The following is a 24,996-nucleotide window of genomic DNA, read 5'->3' on the forward strand; positions in this document are numbered from 1 at the left end:
AGAAAACTTTTCCGAAATTATCAAGTTTGAGTTTATAAGTGGATCTGGATCTCAGAAAATATGGGATCTTTAGAAAAACTGATGTAAAATAATTAATGTCAAGATAAATCCTGGTAAATTACTGTAATTTTCAAAAATATACAATCATATATACATCTAAGTTTTTTTAAAACATCAAATTATGTATGAAGAATAGATTCAAGGTGGACCTTATACTTTTTGATAGCAACACCCAGTATCAGAACTTAGATTAGATAATGTCTACTAAATTTTGAGGTAAAGTGAGTTCAATCCAAGAATTTCACGGTCGGTCTAAAGTATTTTGCAAGTATGTGTGAAAAATCTAAGCCAACCAATAGACATTTTCTAGCAAGGAGGTATGTTCCTTCTTTAAAAATCTTACTGGATTTCACAATTCAACCAAGCAAAAGATGAATCCAAACCAAAGGAAGAACTCAGAGTGGAAAACCCATGATTTCATCAATGATAAATGTTGCCTTTATGTGAATTATAGTGAATAAACAGCATATAAACATAATTCTTGATAATTTAAAAATCAAAATTCTGAGTAGAGGAGGGCGGGTGGTCTGATGTGTGATTTCAAGAGGTTCACCAGGGCTTAAACAGTGAATGAATGTGAATAAGGTAGAAACTAGAGACATAAGCAAAGTCAGGACATTCTGGTCTTGAAGCCACAGTAGGACTCCAAATTGGGTTTCTGTATTTTCTGAGAAAACAGAGGCAAGGTCCTGGGCTGAGAATGATGAGGGAAATGATGAGGTCAGAGGTAGGAGAAAAAAGAGGCTTGGAGTACTTGTATGAAGAATAATCAAGAAAGCTTACTAAAGAAAATGAAGAGATGTAGGGCTCATCCAGGTCCTTTCTGGGCTGGTGCTTCTGCATATTGGCGGCCAGTGGCTTCCACCCTCCCCCTCTGGGCACTGAGAATGGCTTCACCTAGAAGAGTAAGCCTTGGCTCTCCTAGGCCCCCCCACACCCCCTGATTGGGGCGCAGCAGCCCACATCTATGACTGACTGGCCTGCCCCAGAGCTTCCATGGAACCTGCAAAAGCCACTTTCCACTTAGAATTAAAACTTTGCTTTTTTCCCCTCCTGCCCCATCCTGCTTTTCTTACGCTCATTTTCCTGTGAGCACTCTCTCAATAAATCCCTGTGCAAGAATTCCTGTCATGGGTGCTTCAAAGAAACCCAATCCATGGCAGAGTTTTCAGGGCAGTTTTGAGAACCAAGTTAATGTTAGATACCAAAAGTTTATAGTGCTCTTGATCTGTACAACCGTGATTTCTCACTGGTGTTAGGGATAGGTCACCAGGGGTAGATCTAAAGACTAGACATTTAGGTTGATCTGTGGTTGTGAATTTTGCCACCTGAGTGAGGTGGAAGGAGCATGGGGTAAAAGCATATTTATGAAAGAGGAGTTTAAGTGATGGGCTTTGAAAGCTAGGCTGGAAAGGAAAGAATGTGCATCCAGGATGGCAATGAAAGCAGGAGGGAAGGTGAAGGAGAGAATGACTGTGGTATCAATAATTTATTAAAGTATATATCTATATACAAATATACATACACTATGTAGTATGCTTTATATACACACTGATGTGTGTGTGTGTGTGTGTGTGTGTGTGTGTGAACTGAGGGAGAGCCAGGAGAATAGAATAGTAGAAAGATAAAAGTTAAAATTCTAAGAGATAGACACTTTATATAAAGTAAGCTGCTTAAGGAATATTTATGGAACAATTCTCAATTTCTTATTTGGCAGGTTTCATTTGGGATATCAGTAGTCCCTAATACAATATTGCTAATAGATTTATTTTATGAATCTGAATCATTAGGCCAATAAAACATTTATCCTTAAGGAGAAATACACTTAAGTAAGAAGTGTTACTTCCTCTTTATCTGCTGAGCCAGAGCACCAGGAAAAGATTGCTGGATACGAGTTTGGATATCTTTCTTCTTTAGAGCAGGAATTCTCAAAATTGTCCAATGGCCCTTCGGTGAATGTGAGGGGGTTCTATCCTGATGGACCAAAGAGGCATCCAGAATTGGAACTCTTTCTTTTTCCTTTAGTTTTCACTTGTGATTTAAGGCTCTGTGTAGAGAGCCAACTAAATGAATTCTTATAATTACTAAGTTCCTAAGCTAACATTCGCACATTCTTCCAGTTTACGGATGATTTTAATTGAGCGTTCTGACTGCAGCTCAACCCTGGAACAGAAAGGTGTAATTTGAAGTTCCCTAGGAAAACAAAAACTGGGATAGTAAGTAAGCCGCGTTTTTTAAATCCCACTTAAATGGCCTTAGTCGAAAACACTCAGAGGCTCCATTCAAAGTAGACCTCAAGTAAATAGCATTCCATTTTATCTCAAAATAAAAAGAAAATCTCCCTGAAGAATCTTTTCCTCCCACCACTACTCCTTCTACGTGCATCACCTCCTAAACAAAGGAAGAGAGGAACAGCATGTCACACTCCCCACCTGGTCAAACTGAAGGGCAGGACTCTAACTTGGAGATATCCTTGATGTCTCTATTCCAAAGGTGATTCAAATTCACTCAAATAAATTTCTGACAGTATAGCCCCCGTATGCAGATTACTTAAAGACATAGATAGAAGTATCTATGTAATATCTAAAATACTGGGTATTTTAGAAATTCCTATATGGTTATTATGACCGATGAATCAAGATCAGAAGATATCAGGTGATTTTCACCTAGAAAAGAGGAATAAGGACTGAAATGGCTTTAAAAATACAGAATTAGTTATAACAGAAGAATAATCAAAGAATAATAGTGGAATGAGTCTGCTAGATTTCATGCATTCAGCAAATATATATGGGGGGCTTCTTATATTCCAGCACTATTCCAGAGACTAGGGATACAAGAATGAACAACAACAACAAAAAATCAGACTGTGTTCTTAAAGGTGAGAAGAAAGACCAGGTGTGGCAATGTGGAAGCAGGATCTTGGGCTTCAAGTACTGCTTACTACTACTGTTCCAGGCTCGGGATAGAGCCCCACACCTCCAGGACAACCTCCAACCTTTTATTGTCAAATGTAAATCATACCACTACCTTCTGATCTTCATTCATCTGTCATAATAAGCCCACAGAGATTTCTGAAATATTCTCAAAAATGTTCTTGCCAAACACATTTTACAGAGCTCAAGTGACTAATGTATAAAATATATTTTCATTAACATAACTCTGCTTCGTACTTTTCTGAAGCTGAGGAAAGGAAGAATTTATCATGAAGAAGGGAGATACAGGACCACACAAGCACTGCGCAGTAACTGCAAATAGGATGCAAACAGTGTATTGTCCTTAAATGTCAAGTTAAGTGACAGCTAGGCCATATGGTATCCATTTGCCTGGTTTAAAATGTGCTTTCAAGTAAAAGAAGCAAAACAAATTGTATTTCAACTAACTCGCTTTTCCCTGGATGAAAAATAACCCTGCCCTTTTTAATCTCCTATTGTAGACAAGAACAAATAGGTTTGCATCAATAACTTCTGTGTGTTTATTGTGTATATTCAAAAACAGTGAGTACCAAATCAAACAGTTTAATGCTCAATTATGTTAAATAGCCCCCATCTGGATTTTTTTTCTAAAATAAATTTAAGTAAATATTGATAAACAACACAAAGCATATCAATAATTTGTTGTCTGAGCTTGTTATTTAGGGGATTAAAATCACAGCTGAGAGAGCAAATAAATATTACAAGTTACACTGCATCATATTTGCTAAACTTCCTAAATTATTAGCAAATCCACTGGGTAAATGCAGCGGCAAAGCACAATCTGTTTCCCGTGCAAATCTGAAATCCACTTACGAAGCATAACAGGGTGTAGATGGGATTTCAAATATATAATTACAGGAGAGTTATTGATTCACCATTTTCATTTCCAAACAGGTCATTCTAAGGATCACCTTGTAGGTTACCCAAAATGAAATAAGAGAAGAGTATATCAGGGTTTGGTCTTTTTTTAATTCATTATTTCCATGTGTACAGATTTGGAGGTCAATCTAACCAGTCTGTACCAAGATGATTAGTGTGAGCCACATAGAACCTATCCTCGAATGAAGTGCAAATAGGAAGTATATGAAGCAAGTTCAGGAAACTGTCCACCTAGAGAAGTAAAGGTGCTTGTAGCAGTATGAGAGCTGGGGGCTGTGGGGGAGAAGCCGTTTCTATGGGGAAGGGGAACTGGCGATCTGCTTCCTTGAATTGAATTGGGGCTTGAATTGGTTAGGAACTTAAGAAGAACCAGAGGAGAAGCAAAGACTTAGAAAGAAGAGTTTGTGTAACCAAGGATCGCAGGTACATTTGTCTTCCATGGAAGGGGAGGATCCCTTTCCTTTAGCTGAGGATCTTGAGCAGAGGTACTCAGAGGGGCCCCTAAAATTGCAGTGGGGTGGAGGATAGAGGGATTTGCTTAAGGAAATGGGAGGTCAGAGGTTTGCTGCTGAAAAGATGAGAGGAGAGGAGAGAAAGGGAAAGGTTGCAAAAGAAGACTAAAGCTAAGGGGAGGGGCTTTCTGTGATGGGCCAGTCTAATATGCAGTGTTAATTATTTCATTCTTTTGGTTGTCTGTCTTCCCATCTCTTGGGATTCTGTATTTCATTTCTTGTAACAAATGTCTTATGTGGGTGGGGTTTTTTTTTTTTTTCCATTGTGGTATTTTTGTTTTGGTTTAGTTTTGCTTTGCTATTAAGTTTTTTTGTTTATTTGTTTGTTTGTTTGTTTGGTTTTATTTGGTTTGGTTTTGCTTTGCTACTAGGTTTTTTTTATTTTTTTGGTTTTGTTTTGTTTTGTTTTGTTATGTTTGGATGGGGTTGTTTGTTTGTTTCCTTGAAATTAAGGAAGAGGGCTGACTTCCATGACTGATTAACTCATATAAAAAAGAACACACACACACACAAAAAAAGAGAGAACACAATAGCAGGAAGGTTAAGTAGAGCTATAAACTAATCACAGATCCTCCCTAGTGACAAACCACTCAGGTCACAAAAAACTCTAATTGTGCATAAATCCAAAGTGATTCCACACTAACAATTGCTATTACCATCTGTTAATGGCCAGCAGAGCTGTCTGTGTCTATGGCAATTGAAACTTTTTAATACTTGAAGTGATTCTGTTAATGTAACCTCCTTCTTTATTCCCACTACACCACAAATTCCTATAAATCTTAGGGAAAGAGACGCCTGGGTACCTTAGTGGTTGAGCATCTGCCTTTAGCTCAGGGTGTGATCTCGGGGTTCTGGGATCGAGTCCCACATTGGGCTCCCCACGGGGAGCTTGTTTCTCCCTCTACCTATGTCTCTGCCTCTCTCCGTGTCCGTATTTTATTTTTAAGTAAAATCTTTAAAATAATAAGTCTTAGGGAAAGCATTAGATTCCACATTTTGTGTTGTTGATGGCTCAGTTCCCTTTAAATCTCCTTCTTCAAGTGTGTAGAGAGTGCAACTAGTGTCAAGGTTATACACATAAATTAGTTTGGCTGGAGCAAAGCGTATGTTACACAGAGAAGGAGAGAGCTTACCAAAAAGGTTGGGACCCAATTGTGCAGAATCTTGAATGAATGTTTAAGTCAGGAACGATGTTTCATTCAACTATGAAGCTCCCTTGTAATTCAAAAGGCAAAAGCCATTGGGGGATAGTGGGGAGAGGATGAGGGGGCAAATGAATAAGAATTGATATATCCAACCTAAATATCTCCCTTGGGGCCCATATCTATCTATCTGTTTATCTATCTATCCATCTCTGCCTACTAGACATTTCCACTTGGATTTCTTACAATTTGACTGTTGAATTCATCATTTTCACTTATATGTAATTCTCCTACATGTCTCCTATTTTGTTTGGTGATACCATCTTCCTAGCCAGGAATCTGGGAGTCAACTCTGTCTCTATTCCCTTAAGCCATACAGCAAACTGGTCACTGTGGTGTGTTCATATGGCCTTTGTGATATCACCTCAGTTCATTCTTTCTTTTCCAATCCACCACCTCGCATTTGGTTCTGACCCTCATAGTTTCTTCCCTGGATTACTAGAGTAAAACATGCTAGATGAGTCAGACTGCCTGAGTTTAAACCCCGCACCGCACCTCACACCTCTCCGTCTGCTTCAGTTTCCTCATTCATAAAGTGGGGAAATGAAAGCACCTATCGTGAATGGATGAATGAATTATAGAAGGAACAAAAAATAAATTATGTATGTCTTAATTTTATCTGGTTATGAATACGGGGAGTCAAAGTGCAGGGCAGTGCTAATAGGAATATAATGGGAACAATACCTATATATTCTACATAAACAGGTTAAATTAATGTAGTAATAATATGTATTTAATTCAACATATCCAAAATGTTATCTCTTTAGCTTATGGCACTAGCCATAGATCAAGTGCTCAATAGCTGGACACAACTAGTGGTTCGCATTACAGGGTAGAGCAGTTCTAGAGATTATTACATTGGACAACAGTAATGTCAAACTAACAAGAAGAAACCTTAAGAAGTTGCCATGGAAGGCCGCCCATAAAATTATGATTACACAATTAGGCACTTTAAGTACCATATGCACTGACTTTATCTTTCTAGATGAACTATAAGCTTCTTGATGGCAGGGAAAGTCCCTGCTTCCACAGTCGTCAGGATTGAGAGCTCTGCTCAACAGAGCATTCTTGAAACAAGGACTGACTCAGGCAACGCTCAAGCTTTAGCTCCTAAAATGACCAGGACACACCTAAGGAATGAAAAATTCAAGAACATTTTTTTTTTACCCAGTGCTAATGGTCAAATTGCGTCCAGTTGCATGTAGGAGTTAGGAATGGCAGGCTCAGAAATCATTTTGACATAAATCGAGGAACCAGGAATGTATAATTTCTGCCTGAAGCTATTCTCCGGGCTCACCAAGAACGGAGGGTTCAAGGTGGTTATGTTATAAATCTTAAATTCCTCAATGCACTTTTCAGTTAATTCATCTTCAAAGGAAGATGTTTTCATCACTGAGTCGTGAACAGGAAGAGATTAATTTTAAAGGCAAACAAAAGAGAAGAGCCTCAACAGTCCGCTAATGATGCCATTTTCTCATTTCCTGCTTTTGATGTGTTGTGTCCCCGTGAATGATGGGGTAAACTCCAGCTCTAGAAATTCATGTTTCATGGAGAAAATCCATTTCTGTGCCTTGCAAAGCAGAACTACAGGTGCAGCAAGCGAGTAAACAGTACCAGCTGCTCCTTGGCTCTGGTTTCTTAAAGAGAAATTAAAGACCAACCCCAGGTTTGGAGGTAGTACAAAATCCCGGAGAGGACAGTTGAGGATCTTTCTGACTCTGGCCCCAATTCCAGCACCTTCTCCATAGAACAGCGTACCCACAGAGGGCATGCAGCACACCGAGGCTGGACGTCAGAGCTAATTTCTGTCCATATTCTGGTGAGGTTATTTAGTGATAATGTCCCAGCAGGCATTGGTACTTAACCAGGAAACTCATTCTGGGTTCACATATTAAACCTTTATTGTCTGATTTGGGATATGATGTACAGTGTGTTAAAGTATGAACTCGTCATTTAAAAAAGTGAATTCATATTATAGATTCTAAAACAAAGGAGCCATATTCCTACATTATTTGTGTGTGTGACTAGTTTATTCTTTTAGAAAAGGACCCGTGTATGGTCTATCAGAATGAAGAAGTATTAAGTTTTAGATACCAGAGGAACAAGCTTCTTTTTACAAAATGTGGATTTGCTTTTTCACGATGAGTTTATGCTTTTAGAAAAGGATCCCAAGGCATAATCTCACAGAATAAAAAGAAAGAAAGATATGTATATGTCAGATGGTCTCGAACAGTGTCACGTGGCCATCTGTGTGGATTATTCTCACCGATTGATTACCTTGTAGTATCTATTGTATGTCTAGTGCCACCAAGAATCAAGGAAACCAAGTGCCAGTGCAAGTGACATAAACAGCAGCCAATAACAAAACTGTTGGTTTTTATATTGCTCCTGAATCATTTCTGACATTTTATTACTTCATTTTGACGTTCTGAAGCTTTTCATGAATTATGAAAAGGAATTTTCATGAGATGGAATTTTCATTAGGTTAGTTATGGTGGAAGCTGAAATGGCCATCTCTAAAATTTTTATTCGCAGACATTCTTCTACCAATTATCAAATTATAAACCTTCACAACTGCTCCTTTTTTAATGTCATAGAAAATGCTGTGGCCCATGATGGGTCACTTGGGAATGGAAAGCAAATGCTAAGAGAACACTCAGTGGGCCTGCCATGCCATTATCTGCTTAAAATGCAGTATGCTCTAGTGACCACTCGTACTAGAGTTTATCCCGATGCATTACCCCAGCTCAGCCCCCTTGTGCTGGTATTGTCACATCACATGCCCATCACCCCCACCTGCTGTCAGGATATGGGTGCGGAGGCTTCATGAAAAGGTGAAGGAGATATCAGGGCACATTTCCTGCCTGTGAGTGGAAGCCAACCTTTATTTTCAAGCTGTGTGTTTTCAGGTAAACAGCCTCTGCCCTGCTTTGTACTGTCGTTTTCTCTTTAGCCTTTGTGATGCCTGGGGAAAAGAAACCGTAGTGAAATACAAGTTCCTTTTGCATGATTTCTTCCCCAAATTCAAGAATGCTTTTATAGGCCAGTTTGTGGGAAATGGAAAGGGCGCGACCCTACATTTTGAAAGGAGTGTGTTGTGCATTCCAAGGAGCACCTGCTCACCTGAAATCGGCCTCGCCTCTGATGGAGGCATTGTGGCAACAGACAGCCAAGAAGCTACTGACAGGCAACCATGACGCTTCCTGGCTTGCTCCACACACTGTGAGCATCTGAATGTTCTCATGGACTCAGAGCAGTAACATTCCTCTCACCACCAGGAGCAGGTTACATTGTTTTCCAGTATTGTAGGAAGTTTTTCTGTGTTCTCCGAGCTCCTGCTCAATCAGACACCTTTGCTGAGTAATCCTGTTGTCTCACTCTGATTCTGCTGTGCCTGTGGTGGAGATCGGCCCTGGAGAGAGCTTCTGGGATCTTCTTTGTATGCCCCTGCCACAGCAATATCATAGCAGACTACAGACAGCTGTTTCCATCCCCTGGCTATGAGCCAGTCCAAATGTGTAGGTCCCATGCATGTCTCAAGTACTTGGTTTGGGGTGTCAAAGGGCATCTGGGTAGCCTCTGAGGACCGGCCAGCTGAGGGCCGTGGCGGGGAGTTGGGAGGTGTGGTGCCTCAGGGGAACCTGGAGGGCTTCTATAGCAGTGTTGCATGTAGACAGGGTCTGTGCGCAGAGAAGTATGAGGTACAGTCCAAACTGTGCTGCCAGACGGGCTCAACAGAAAAATTAAATGGTGAAAGCTAACGATGACAACATTTAAAGTGAGATGAGCAGGAAACTTTTTCGGGTTTTGTTGTTTGTTCTGCAGTTTTTGTGTGTTCGGCTGTACTCATGAAAGCTTGGTTTGGGCTGAGGGAGTCTTAAACTCTTCAAATTTCATAAACCTCTCAGATCAACTTGCCTAGTGATGATTCCAGGTGGAATTGAGAGTTGAAGACCAAGGTCTGTTGCAAGGACTTTTTCCTCATTAAAATGTCCCCTCTTCAGGTTCTCTGTGACTGATTTGGCAGCCTCATCCAGGAACGATCCAAGTGGCTTTCACCTCATTGGTTTTCACTTCATTGCTCTTGGCTTTCTCGGGAATTGTTTAATTGGGTTACTATTGTCTCACTGGCAGAGACCTACAAGGGGGACTCTTTTCTAAAGCAGGGTCTTCCTCTCCAACTCTGAGTGGCCCTAGTAAGGAAATGCAGCCCCTTGACCAGTCCAACCCTTTGTATAAACATACACATGATTCTGGGCCAGTTCCTTTACCTGTATAATTTTTAAAAATAGGAAACCTCTTGGATTAAAAAGACTGATGAGCTTGCCCCAGGATCTCTTCCTGAAAAAATTATCGGGAGACCTACTTACATGAAGGACTTGTTCAAAATGGCATTTCTCTGCTTCCCGTGTCACCTGGCCCTCTGCTTTGAGAATGTGCAAAACTCCTGCGGGAAGTATTATTTACATTCATTCATAGGACTTATCAACTTGGATGTGGTTCCAGACAAGAGAGAAGTAAATGCTATCTTAATAGCAAGAGATCCAGGAAAAAGTCCCCTTTCCAATAGGAACTTTGTATATTTTGCCTTTAGCAAGGAGCTCTTTGTTTTCTGAGCTCCGGATGTTCAATCTGCTGATTGAAGCAAATGCAGCTGAGTCTCCAATGGTGTGTGCAAGTGCTGGATGCTTTATGGCTGAAACAGAAATGTTTCTTGGGGTTCTCTGACCTCGGGCACAACTTTAAAACAAGGTGGTGTTTGCAGCTTCAGTGCCTGCAGGCATGTGGATTCCTGGAGCTTCTGCTTGTGGTTCTCAGCTTGTGAACCCACTTGTGTGTGTTTTGTTTTCTTGGCTTGTAGGGTTTTAAAAGTAGCACAGAATGTACCAGGATAGACTCAGCTGGAGGTGACTAAAAGGAAATCTTGAGGAAACTGGCAGAGAGCTATCCGCTGGTGGGAGATGGGGGCACAACTGAATTGCCTTTCGTCTTCAGTGTAGGAAAGCAGTGTCCTTCCAAGAAGTTAAAAGTGACGTTAACAACTTGAATTTCAGACCAATAGCTCTACTAATAATAACTCAAGGTATGGGGGAATAACTTTCCTTCAACTGTATCTCTGAAAGGAAGAACATAATATGAGCATGCATTTATTAGGCATGTATTATAAGCCAGAAACTGTGCTGCGCTTTCCTACCACAGTATCTCATTTGAATTCTCGCAACAGTGCCTAGGTGCCAGAGGCTTTGATTACCCCATTTTTAAGATCAAGAAACAAGCATAGAGAGGTTAAATAAATTATCCAAAATAACACAAAAAGCAAAGTGGCAGAGCTTGAATGAAAACTCAAGACAGATCCCAAAATTCAAGCTCCAAAGCTTTTGATGCACTTAGTGATTGAGTTTAGGTCTTAGGCAAGTCCAAGTTGGGGGATAGGTGGCACAGGAGCACTAGGGAATTGGTTATTCCAGGTCTTGCTACCAGTTGCTGCCTACAAACAGAATTTCTGACCACAATACTCATGAAGAGATAAGAATATTAACAACATATTTGGGGCACCTGGGCGGTTCAGTGAGTTAAGCATCTGCCTTTGGCTTGGGTCATGATCTTAGCATCCTGGGATAGAGCCTGGTATCAGGCTCCTTGCTCAATAGGGAGTCTGCTTCTCCCTTTCCTTGTCCTTTTGCCCTCCCTTCCACCCCTGTGCTTGTGCTAGAGCACTAACTCTCTCAAATAAATAAATAAATAAATAAATAAATAAATAAATAATCTTAAAAAATAGAATATTAACATATTTAATCAAAGGTATGCACTTTTCAATCTAAAATACTCAATGCAGGTTAGCTTGGAGAGAATAACATTTTTATACACACACAGACACACAAACACATACATACAAACACTGCAAAAACCTACTGTGACTTCTATTGGGACCTCCTTAGAGTCTGTCATTTATGTCAATATAATTAAATCTTCAAATCATGGGGGAATGGTGTTATGGTGTTATTATGGTGGGCACTGACTGTGTAAAGCTAAGCTTCTTTAAGTTACAGAATAGCAAAAAACAAGTAATCCACAATAGGACAATGTCTCATTCTGGTCTGACAAAGTGGTTTCTCTTGGAAAATAGTGGGGACAAAAAAAATCTAATTCCAACATGGACCATAATAGTTTAGATGTATTGTTCTACAGAAAAGCAATACTAATTAGATAAATTAACACAATGATTTCATGTGAGTCTCTCTATATTTTCATTTGTGTTTCTGGAATGGAGATGGCTCCATTTGATATTTTTGTTGTTGGGCATGGGGAATTAGCTTTTTTTTCTCATGGCTCTTTTATAGTCCTGGGGAGGAAGACATTTCATTTCCCTAACCTTACTAGTATAAAATCATACTTTAGGGTGTACTCTTCTGACTTCAGAGCCTGAAGTGCTGTCCCAGAAAGCAATCGGTTCTCCTCTCTGTCTCTCATTCTCTTTCTCTCTTTCTCTCCTTCCTTTTCTCCCTCTTTTTCAAAACTAGTTTGGACCAAATGCACATGACAATTAGAGTCTCCATAGTATCTGGATGTTCAACCAAATGCCTTTCATGGCTCTTGCTATAACCCCTGAGACCATTGTGCTCTGCCTTTATTTATCTCATCCCTCTCTTATACATTTCCTTATTCTGATATGGATAATTCCTGCCACCAGGCTCATTTTCACCTCACCTATCCAACCCACTGTAATTCATCTTCTGACCAATGAATCACACACGTTAGAGTCCCCATTCCATCAATCACCATGGACCTGCATTTTCAAGCTCTCAGAGAAAGAGTTCTCCACCTTTCTGGAACCAAAGTAAGCCAAAGCCTGGCAGGATGGCTTCCCGGTTAGGCTCATCTTCTTTCAGGCCCGGGAAGCACTCTGGCAAATGTCCTAGTCCTCATACCTGCTTCAGTATTTCTGCAGGTCATTATATCTGTAATTATCCCTCTCTCCCATCCTCCATAAACCATTGTTCCTTTCTTCAAGGCAGCTCTACTCACATCTCACTTGAGATCTTGCTCTTTGTTCACTAACTTCTTTAGCTTCCTGCTGAAGAGGTACCCACACAATGAATTGCATCTGGGCCCCTTCTTCTCTATCTTGGAAGGACTGGATTCCCTTCGACAAACCAGACACTTTTGTGTTCCATCCTATTTCTTTCTGAGTTCAAGAAGACCTCAGGGACCTGGTTCCATTACTAAAGTGTCCTATTCCCGATATCTCCTCTTCTGTGGTCCTTTTGTTTCTATTAGCTCGAATAAACAATGGAACAAACCAAACCAAACCAACAACAATAAAACACATGAGGGGAAAAACTTCTTTAACTTTTCAGTCTCCAATTATTTGAACCAGAAATCAAGGATTTTCACTGTTTCCTCTGCCTGTGTATGCACGCCATCAGTTCATTTCCCATTTCTATGAACCAGTACTTCTCAACGTTTAAAGCACTCCTGGGGATTCAGATTTGGCAGGTCTGAGGTGTGGCCACAGTGTCTGCATTTTTAAGAAGCTCCTGCTACTCTGCTGCTCCCTAGATCACTCATGGTATGGAAGACTAAAGATGCTTCCAACACACTTGGTAAGATTTCAGGAACAAATTTTGAAAGAATACACACAATTATTTTCCATAATTTTTATCCAATTGCTTGGAGAGAACATTCTAATCTTAACACTGGTAATGCAATCACCATCATTTCACTGATCTAGGTGCTATATTAGGTTTATTTACCTACATTACATCATTGGTCTTTATAATACTCAAAGTAAAGATGAGGAAATTGGAGTTTAGTGATGCTTGGGTGGCTCAGTGGTTGAGAATCTGCCTTTGACTCAGGGTGTGGTCCCGGGGTCCTGGGTTCAAGTTCCACATCAGGCTCCTCACAGGGAGCCTACTTCTCCCTCTGCTTATATAGCTGCCTCTCTGTGTGTGTGTGTCTCTCATGAATAAATAAATAGATTAATTAATTTTTAAAAAAGGAAACCGGAATTTAAAGAGGTTGAATGACTTGCTTGTGTGCCAAACTGACAAGAAAGAAAGAAATGATTCAAATCACCATTGTTAGAATAGTTAGCGTCCATGCCTCTTAAAATATTTTGAATTTATACTCCATTTTCCCTTTTATTTATTTCCTTATATCTTATCCTATTTTTAAAAAAGATTTATTTATTTACTTTAGGAGTAAATAGGGTCAGAGGGAGGGAGAGAGAAAGAAGCCCAAGCAGACTCTGAGAGTCTGAGTGTAGAGCCCAAACCTACAACCTTGAGATTGTGACCAGAGCCAAAAGCTTAACCAACTGAGCCACCCAGATGCCCCCTTTCTTATCCTATTTTGTCCCTCTTCACTAATGACTGGGTGTTAGAAAGTAATTTTTGTCTTTAGAGAAAAGTATTACCTATTTCTCTACAGAATAGAAACACAAGGGATAGAGCATTTAACTTGGCAATCCACTTATAAAGAACAGTAAAATGTGGTTCTGAAATCAGACTGATTATGTTTAAAACAAGGCTTTGCCTCCTCATTTGTGACCAAATTATGTAACTTCTCTGTACCTCAATTTTCTTGAAAAGACAGGGAAAGAATAAAATTTTTCTCATAGGTTGTGAGAAAGATGAAATGAAATGAAGCCTCTTATAAAATAAGCTAGCACCTGGCAAATGACTAATGCATGTCAGGAGTTACTCTTCCTATTACCATTACAGTTATTATTTACTATTCTTATTATTGTGGATTTTAAAAAAAAATCTATTCCTGAGATGATGATGGTGATTACCCTACTGAGACTGAAGGAGGTAATTCAGCCAAATGATCTATCATTTTGGTCTGCTAGTTCTGTCCACAGACTGAGTCTGCAGAACTCCCCTGGTGCTTGAAATTCTGCAGACCAATTGCTCCTCCATCTCTTAATCCTCTCCAAGAAGATAGAGCAGTTAATGAATTAGCTTGATCTATCTCCTTAAGCTTTACTGTCATCAGCAAATTACCCTAAAGAATATTATAAATGAACTTTACAAATTAGAAACCATGACCTTAAATTACTTCCTTCCTCCCTCTATTCCCTCTTTTCAAAAACTTGCAAATCTACTACCCATCAACTTAGTTCTGTCGGACAAAATTTAATCAGGCATTTCTTATACAGAATTGTATGCAAAAACTCTTTAATAGGATTTGTAGTTTTGTTTGCTGGGATTACCCAATGACTTCAACTGTAACAATTATTTAAAGAAAAAAATAAACCTTGATCAGAGAATTATTATAGGATTAGAGTCACTGATATCTTGAATCTCTGTGATTCTTGTTGATTTCATTTCGTAAATTGCCTGAATTGATATAATTGATGGACTAATCTTTATTATGAGGCAGAGATGAGCTCCACTGCTGGCTTGGAGAAAGTTCAGTTTCCTCAGGAAGATCTCCAGTCTGCGTTGGGACTCCCTGCTGGACTGGAGAAGGTTCAACATTTTCAGCAGGGGCTGGAAGTTGTTCTGGAAACTCTTGCTGGATTGCAGAAGGTTTCAAGTGTTCCTGGGACACAGCAGACTGAGCTGAGGCCTCTTGTTGGGGTAGAGAAGTTTCAACTTCATTAGTGGACTCTGGAGTTATAAGTGCCAGATCCACAGGTTTAACAGTGACTCTGGGGGAGAGTAAAAGCTCAGCTTGACTCTGACCTAGAGGAGAAACTGTTACCACATGATGCTCTGGAGAGTGAGCTGGACCCTCCTGCTGGGTTGGGGATGGTTCAACCTCACCAGAAGGTTCTGGATGCTGAGCTGTGGCTTCTTGCTGAGTGGCAGAAGGGTTAACTTCCTCATAGGTGTTTAGATGCTGACTTGGGGCTTTCTGATGGGTTGCAGAAGGTTTAACCTCCCCTAGGGGATTTGGATGTTGAACTGTGGCCTCTGACTGGGCCGGAACGGGTTCAATGCCCTCAAGGGACTCTGGATACGGAGCTGGGGTCTCTGTTTGGTTTGGAGAAGGCTCACCCTCCTCTGGGGTCTGAGGGTGCTGAGTTGGGGACTCCTCCTGGATTAGAGGAGGTTTGATCCTCTTGGAGGCCTGTGGGTGCTGAGCTGGGGCTTCCTGTTGGATTGGAGAAGGTGCATCCTCCTCGGAGGTCTGTGGATGCTGACCCTGGCTTTCCTCCTGAGTTAAAGATTCACTCTTCTCAGGCATCTGTGGAAATTGAGTGGAAGCCTCTTCCTGAGCTGGAGATGGTTCTCCCTCCTCGGAGGCCTGTGGATACTGGGTTGGGGCCTCCTGGTGGGTTGAAGAAGGTTTAGCTTTCTCAGGAGTCTGTGCATGATGACCCTGGCTCTCCTCCTGTATTGAGGAAGGTTCACCCTCCTCAGGGATTTGTGGAAGCTCAGCAGGGGCCTCCTGCTGGGGTGGAGAAGGTTCCTTCTCTTCCTGAGTCCCTGGAAGGATTTTAGCTACAGTATTTTAACCAAAACTATTCACATAATTCAGTGTGTGGAAAAAGCTGCTGAGAAAATCTAATTAATCAACAAGATGATATTTTTATCTTTAAGCCATGTCCTTTTTTCCAGGATGACTGATATAGCTCCATGAGGGTGGATACTATCTCTCATCATTTCAACCAAGGAAAGAAATCAGTGGTAGTCTGAAAGTGGCTGGTGAGTACATCTAACCACAGAATTTTGAGTTGAGGAAATGTTACTATCATGTTAACTTGGCCTTCTTAAACCTAACGTCCCAAAACAGTCTAATGGCTTGTTGCCTTGTTTATAATCCATAAATCACCTGGCAATGGAAAGTTCCTTTAAAAATCCCCAGAATAGGGCAGCCCCAGTGGCGTAGCGGTTTAGCACTGCCTGTAGCCCATTGTGTGATCCTGGGGACCCAGGATCAAGTCCCACATCAGGCTCCTTGCATGGAGCCTGCTTCTCCCTCTGCCTGTGTCTCAGCCTCTCTGTGTCTCTCGTGAATAAATAAAATCTTAAAAAAAAAAAAAAGAATTGCTTCTCTTTAAAAAAATAAAATAAAATAAAAATCCCCAGAATATACTTTGCAATAAAAGAATGAAGTACATGTCAGTCTGTCAGACAGAAGAGAAATACCAAGTATCAGTAAGTGAGAAAGTGGCTTTGATTTTAAGTTTGTAAATTCTGAATCTATTATAAAGACAAAAGATTTTCTGGAAATCTGAATTAATGGTTGTTCTTACCTCAATGAGACAGAAAACTATAATCAAAATCATTACTACTACAGTCACAGATATTGCCAAGATGAGTTTGTTGTTATAGCCATAACCTGGAACTTCTTTTGTGGGCTAAAAAAACAAAAAACAAAAAACAAAGAACAATTTTTTAGAAATCAAAGAAAAGGATGAAAGCTAACTATTCTTAAGCTACTCTAAAACCTCATTCTTTCAGTGGAGTGGCGTATAGGTTCTTAAGAAATATACCAAATCTAATGTGTTATATAATTTTATCATTAGCCCTTTCTTCAATAATATATTTATCTTGTATGTTAAGTCCTCTTCTCATCTACCTGGGAAGAGTGGCACCATTCTCTAAATGAGCAAAGTGGCAGATCACTGTCTCAGCCAACATTAATGGCTAAGACAAGACCCAGACTGGGAGGCCCTGGTCCTTGTGCGTGGGTGCTTTAATTGCATGTCCTAAACTGACTAAAAGTTCAGACCCCATCTTTCAGGAGTTATCCTCACTTCACTTGCCTTCTGCTCTTTCTGTTCACTCTGGGCTTCTGTGCTCTCATTGATATAGTTCTCAGTCTTCCATTGGTCTGTATCCCACTCTGCCTTGGACACCTTTACTTCCTGCTGCTCGCTGAGAAGCTTCATCAGGAGGCCTGTTCTGGAGATAAGCTTGGCACAGGCCAGTTGCACATTGGTCTCAGAGCAGTCCATTTTCAAAGTCCGGATAACATGAGAAATGAGCCTTCCCACGTCATTATTCGGGATGAGGGACCGTAGCTGCTGGTTTAGCTGAATTTCAAATAGATCACCTGCGGATGAGAGCTTTGCAACACTGAAGCCTGTGGGCTTTGGGGGCAAGTCAGTGACCAAGTTGTGGTATTCCCATTGTGTTTCATTGGTTTGTTTAACAGTCGGCACAAAGTTGTCTCTGGTGGTAGTAGAATATGTATTGGAAAGATTCCTACGGTTTGTGAATTCAGGGGGAGTTTGTTCTGATACAGTAGTGCTTCCTGGAGAAATAATTTCTTCAGAAGCATTCTGTGCAGTAGTGTTTTCTACAGTAGTGTTTTCTTTAGAAGGTTCTGAAAGAGTAAATAATTCTGGAAAAGGATTTTCCTGAATTCGTTTTTCTGAAGATGAAATAGCCTCCTGTGAAGGGGAATCGATGAGGCTCCTGACGGCAGGCAATGGAGGCCTCTGTGCAGGCATCAATCTATTCGAGAGTGAGTTTTTCTTTCTGAACTTTTTACTTTTTTTGGTCTTGGGTGTTCTTTGGACTATACGTGAGCGAATTTTATGGAAAATATACTTTTTTCCAGAATGCGAGACTGGTCTGGAAGCCTCCATTTCCCTAACTCTAGCATTCGCATCTTCTAAAACAACAATGGGGTAGGTTGAGTCTTCTGATTTGTTTTTCACCTTAGGTAGGGATTTTGGAGCAGTGGAGGCAGAAGGCTTGCCCATTATGTTTTGCTTCGGGAAAGAAGAGGCTGCTGCCTTGTGCTCCTTTATGAATGAAGACTCTGTGTGGACGGAGTTTCCCACTAATTTCCTGGGCCTCTGGGCCATGTGAAGCTCCTCCAGCTCCCTTGGGGATGGTCCACTGAGCCTTCTTTCTTTGGCCATGTTCTTCACAAATGACTGGGCACTCTGTTTCCCTTGGGTGCTCTGAACGTCCACTTCCTTGTAGTGCCTTTTCTGTAGGTCCTTGGGGCCCTTGAGAACACTGTTTTTTCTAAACCACCTCTTCCGTAAATTCTTAGCCTTGGGAAGGGTCTTTTCCTGTCCTTGGGCAGTTTCCAATTTCTTAAATTTGGGACCTAAAATCCCGGGAGGTATAAGCATGGCAGTTTTTTCTTTCTTTTTTACCTCATCAATTTTTTCTTGAATTTCTGCATCTAACAAATTTTCCAGGAAAGAGAGTTTCCTCAGTTTATTTTTGTAAGTTGAATTGTTGGGTCCAGGTTCAAGAGAAGGGCTCTTTGTGTTGTTTTTCAAGTAACCCACAGGCTTGTCTCCATCTTGAACATTTGAAAACAGAGTTTTAATGAATGGTAGTAATGTTGATTCTACATCTTCTACATTTCCCTCTGAGAAATAAGGTAATACGTAATTCAGCGCACTGATAACATCACTTTCATCATTAAAGTCTAACTGCTCATTCAAAGGCTGACAGACCGATGCCATTTTTGTCTGAGGATGCCTTCTCTGGCTCAATTGTCAGCTCAGTACTGGTACTCTTCTTCCGGGCTTTTAATACCTTCATGAATGATCCTTCTACATTCATTATAGATGCTTTTTCATCTGTCAGAAAAAGAAGAGACTAGTTTTGATAATGAAAGGCTGATAGCACAGTTTTTGTCAGTCCGCAGTCATACATCCCAGTCATAAAAATTAAGAACCAGCAAATATCTGAGTACCATTATCAAGGACACAAACTCAAACTTGAACCTATATTGGCAACAACAAAAGGAGAAAAGGGTATTTTTTTAAATGGTTATTTCTTCAGAACCTTTCACAACGTGAATGACTACATTTAGGATTATTCCATAATCCTTGGTCTCCAAGGGCCAATTATCTAGTACTTAAGAAAAGCCAAGTCTGGAAGACACTCAGCTAAACTGTCTGCAAATCTACTGTGACTCCTGGTATTCATATACCCTGTCCTGTACTGCTTCAGATGCAGTGGGAGCAGGGGGTTTCCTCCTTCTATCTCTTCAGTGTGCTTGTTTTCTTGCTACTATCACAGATGCCCATGAAAACACCCACTGCTAGTAGGGCCTCATCTGGACATGCCCTCTCCATCTACCCATCAATTACCATGCTTGGTCCCTGCTCCCATATATTGCAGCTCACACAAAACATAAGCTCTAGACAGAAAAAAAGCACTAAGTCCACCCTGGCTCTTTGCTTAAATTGGGCAGGGAACGAGTGTAGGCTAAGAGATTTTCCAGGTATGAGAGATATGCCAATGTGGAATGTTCGATAAATCAATGGAATAATACTTGAGGTTTTAAAATGCAGAAGGGATAAAGAAATTTTTTGTCAGAATGTGAAGAAATATACTTCACTTTCATTTCTAATATTTCTAGCTTTAGTTATTAGGGTACCATCCAGAGCTTCCCACTACATGAAAGTCAGCATATGGCTTGTGTACATGCACAGTATCATCCAACCGAGTTTCATTTCCAGAAGAATTAGAAGTATTTTCAGCGGTGTTGATGAGAGTCAGAGGAGGAGGTAATAAAGGTCACAAGAAAGGAGGAGCAACGGGCTTGTAGAGAGCCCTAAACGGGACACTTGAGTGCTAGGCAACAGTACTTAACACCTCTGATCTAATTTTTCCTCACCTGTAAAAGGAGGCTAAACATGCCTATTCTGCCCACCTCTAAGAGATAAGGGAGTAATTAGTAAAAAATTGTTTTGAAAAATAAGCAACATTGTATTTACAGAGGTAGCAAAGTGTTATTTATGATGTACCCTAGATCATTGATAGGGAACCATATTCAAGCTATCTGGGTGCAGAAGCACATTTTGGAAGTCATGAAGTTAGTGCCAATAAAACATAGTATACAGAAAAATACTTAAAAGTATCTGAGTGTTTTTGGATAGAAAAGCTGAGGATTCAGAAAAAGTTCAGAGTTGGACAGTCCAAGAATAGAAGAGTGCTCTGTATCCATAAGAAGGCAGCAGCTTCTGGTTAGGGAACAGGAACTCTCAGGCTCTGAATAAACTTTATCTATAAATCAGCATCACTTTTACTCTTGATAACTTGTAAAAACAAACAATAAACAAAAATATATCTCCACCTGTCATATAAGACAAGGGGGACCTGAGTTCTGATACATATGAAATTAGTTTACAAATTATGATGCATATGTTTTCATTTGGGAGTAATTAATTTAATAATGTAACTGAGAATCTGACTTATAACAAAGGAATAGTTCTTATAAATTTAGGGATTTTAAGGGTGCCTGTGTGGCTCAGTGGGTTAAGCATACAACTCTTGGTTTCAGCTCAGGTCATGATTTCAAGGTCATGGGATTGAGCCCTGCAATGGGCTCCACACTCAGTGGGGAATCTGTTTGAGATTCTCTCCCTCTGCCCCTCCTTCGACTCACATCTCTCTCTCTCTCAAATAAATCTTTGAAAAAAAAAAGAAATTTAGGGGTTTGAACTGTAAGTGAATAAAAATAATGCAGTGACATCATTAGTTAAAAATTGATCATTGTTGATTAAAAATAAAAATTAAAACATAAATAAAATTTAAAATATATCATGAGGTGATTCCTGGTTGGCTCAGCGGTTTAGCACCTGCCTTCAGCCTAGGGCGTGATCCTGGAGTCCTGGGATCAAGTCCCACATCAGGCTCCCTATATGGATCCTGCTTCTCCCTCTGCCTCTCTCTCTCTCTCTCTCTCTCATAAATAAAATCTTTAAATATAAATATTATATATATATCATGAGGCAATTCAAACTCACCACAACGTGTGGCATTTGTCAAACATTCACCGTCACAATGCAGCTTGACTGTCTTGCAAACAACCTCAATATTATTTTTGAGTTGGCAGAGACAACAGGACATACGGCTAGGTAATATCCTATAAATGGAAACACAGAGCATTATATTAGTGGTAAAGGGGTTACTTGAGTAGAAGATTCAGGCCAAGGTCTTCACAGGGCTCTGCATAAAGGAATTCTTGTGGCATATGATGGTTGGGTAGGGTTGAGTAGGGACCAGTTGGCCAATTGTTGCTCATGAATATTATAAATAAAGAGAAGGACAGAGGTGCTCAACCAATAGGTAAGGATGGTAGGGGGTATGATATACCTAGAATAAGACAGAGATAAGAACTGGGTGACATTGATCAGTAGTTCAGTTCAGAAGTATCTCCTTCTGACCCAAAAGTCTCACTTTGGGTTAAGAGCATACAGGAAGAGGGTAGACTTCTAAGAAGAGTCTGAGTAAGTCTAAAATATGGCCCACATCAAGGATAGAAAGCAATCAATCAAAACTAACCCAAAATCTACACAGGTGTTACAACTAGCAGACAAGGATGTTTAAAAAGTTACTATAACTGGGGTGCCTGGGTGCCACTGTTGGTTAAGCATCTGACTTTTGGTTTCAACTCAGGTCATGATCTCAGGCTCATAAGATCAAGCCCCTCACTGGGCTCCTAGATCACTGTAAGTCTGCTTGAGATTCCTCTGCCCCACCCACGTGTGCTCTCTTCTTTCTCTTAAATAAATTATAAAATCTTTATAAAAAAAGTTATAACAATATTTCTTATGTTAAAGAAAACCAGACTGATGAGGCACCAGGGTGGCTCAATCAGTTAAATGTCTGCCTTCGGCTCAGGTCATGATCCCCGGGTCCCAAGATCGAGCTCCACATCAGTTTTGCTCCTCAGCAGAGAGCCTACTTCTCCCTCTCCTCTGCTTCCCCTGCTTGTGCTCTCACTCTCTGTCAAATAAATAAAATCTTAAAAAAAAAAATCCCAGACTAAGAAACCCATGTCTCTACTTAGTGAGTTATACAACAACTTCAAGTGGCCTAATATATGCATACGTAGAGTCTACAAGGGAGAAGAAATATAATTTGAAAAATAATAGCCCCCAAATTGTCCAAACAGGTAACCCTAATAAACCCACAAATCCAAGAAGGTCAATGAACTCTAAACACAAGAAATATGGACAAAACTATGCCAAAGCACATCATAATCAAACTTCTCAAGCCATCAATAAAGAGAAAATGTTAAAAATAAGCCAAAGGAAAAACCTCCACACAACATATAGGGAAATAGAGATAACAATGGTAACATATTTCTTGTTGGAATTAATGGAACTCAGTAGAGCAACATCTTTAAAGCAGTGAAGCGGAGAGGGGACCAACAACTATCAAACTAGAATTCTATATCCAGATCTTTCAAAAATAAAAGCAAAACAAAAGACTGAGACATACAAAAGCTGAAAGAAGTCATCATTAGTAGATTTACACTGTAGAAAAGCTAAAGAAAGTATTTTCAAGCAGAAGGAAAATGATTGCGATAGAAATGTGGATCCACACAAAAGGAAGAAGAACATTAGAACTGGTAACTCCAAAGGTAAATACATAAGGTTTTTCTTACTATTTAAATATCTGAATACAATATGATTTCACTTATATGTAGAATCTTAAACAAATGAAAACTGACAACAAAAAGAAGAGAGAAACAGATTCATGAATATAGAGAACAAACTGGTGGCTGTTAAAGTAGAGGGCGGGGATATGGTCAAAATGAGTGAAAAGACGTAAGAAGTACAAACTTCTAGTTATAAAGTAAGTCTCCAGATGAAAAGTACAATGTAGAGAATATAGTTAATAATACCGTAATACACTTATTGTGGTATTAATTCTTCAATCACTATGTTGTACATCTGAAACTAATTTAATATACATCAACTATACTTCCTAAAGGAGTTAACTTATTGTTTAAACAAAAAAATAATATAGTGTGCTGTTTAGAAGTAAAGCAAAATGTATGAAGACATTAGCACAAACCAGTAAGGGAGAAATGAAGTACACTATATATTGTAAGGTTCTTATGCCAATCATGAAATCATATATTACTTGAAGATAGACTGTGAAAAGTTAAAGATGAACACTACAAGCCATTAAACTACTGCTAAACTAACAAAACCTGAGTTGTAATTAACTAGCCAACAAATAAAATTTAATTTTTAATTTAATTTAATTTAATTTAATTTAAAAGTGTACTCAGTCATCCAAAAGTAGGAAGAAAAAGAAAAAAAATAGCAAAACAAAGAACAGATGGGACACATAGAGAGTTTAGTAGCTTTAAATGTAGTCATGTTAATAATTACATTAGGTGTAATGGTATAATCACCCTAATTAAAATATAAAAAAGCAAAAGCCAACTATATGCTGTCTATAAGAATCATCTGCAATAGAAATATACAAGTAGGTTAAAAGTATAGAAAAAATTGTGCTATGCTAACAGTAATCAAAAGAAACCTTGGGTGGCTACATTACTGTAAGACAAAGTGCATTTCAAAGTAAAAAAATATTACCAAGGATAAAGGAGGTTATTCCATCATTATAGGAATATCAACTAATAAAAAAGACATAACCTAAAAATTTATGCATCTGATAACAGAACTTCAAAATATATGAAGGAGAATGGCAAAGAGAGACAAATAAATACACAATTATAGTTGGAAATTTCAATATTGCTTTCTAAATAATTGACAGAAAAATATATAGAAAATCAGTAAAGATATAGCAGACTTGAATAACACTATCTACATACTTGACCTAACTGACATTATAGAATGCTCCACCCAAAATCAGAGTACTCATTTTTTTCAAGTAGATACATAATAGTTACCAAAATAGATCATAGGCTCATCTAATACCAGAATTCATGGGTATAACACAAGCCTCAATAAGTTTAAAAGGATTTAAGTCATTCAACATATGTTCTGTGACTACAATGGAATTAAATTAGAAATGAACAGATTTGAAAAATCTCCAAATTATTTAGAAACTAAACAACATACTTCTAAGTAACCCTGCCAGTCAAAGAAATCAAAAGAGAAATTAAGAGCTATTTCGTACTAAAACTGAAACCATGTCAACATATGGGATGTTGCTAATGCGGTGTTCAGCTTCCCCAGTATCCACTTTTAAGAAATTAAAAAAAGAAAAGAAAATTAATCATTGAATAAGGAGAAGAAATAGCATAATAGAGATCAAGGCACAAATAAAGAAAATGGAAAACAAAAATAGAGAGGCCAGTGAAATGAAAAGACAGTTTTTATTTATTTATTTTTAAAAATTGTAATTATTTATTCATGAGAGATACAGAGAGAGGGGCAGAGACATAGGTAGAGGGAGAAGCAGGCTCCCTGTGGGGAGCTTGAAAAGGGACTCGATTCTAGGACTCCAGGATCACGACCTGAGCCAAAAGCAGATGCTCAACCACTGAGCCACGCAGGTGCCCCAAAAGACAGTTTTTGGAGAAGATAAATAAAACTGATAAACCTCTAGGCAGACTGATTAAGACAAGACAAGAGAAGACATAAATTATCAGTATCAGAAATGAGAGGGGTCAGGGATCCCTGGGTGGCTCAGCAGTTTAGCGCCTGCCATCGGCCCAAAGCCTGAT

General features: G+C 39.5%; 1 protein-coding gene across 1 annotated transcript in view; it reads right to left on the bottom strand.

The window, feature by feature from the left end:
- Positions 1 to 7,501: 7,501 nt before the first annotated feature.
- LOC112675988 (leucine-rich repeat-containing protein 37A3-like) overlaps positions 7,502 to 24,996 on the bottom strand; it is a 50,458-nt gene continuing 32,963 nt past the window's right edge. The window contains 5 exon segments of the mRNA XM_049113776.1: positions 7,502 to 10,741; positions 16,835 to 16,939; positions 17,348 to 18,992; positions 18,994 to 19,132; positions 21,311 to 21,429. Of these exon segments, the coding sequence (XP_048969733.1) occupies positions 10,730 to 10,741; positions 16,835 to 16,939; positions 17,348 to 18,992; positions 18,994 to 19,132; positions 21,311 to 21,429 (2,020 nt within the window). The 3' untranslated portion in view covers positions 7,502 to 10,729.

This window comes from Canis lupus, chromosome 9 (genome assembly GCF_003254725.2).
Source record: "Canis lupus dingo isolate Sandy chromosome 9, ASM325472v2, whole genome shotgun sequence".
NCBI lineage: Eukaryota > Metazoa > Chordata > Mammalia > Carnivora > Canidae > Canis > Canis lupus.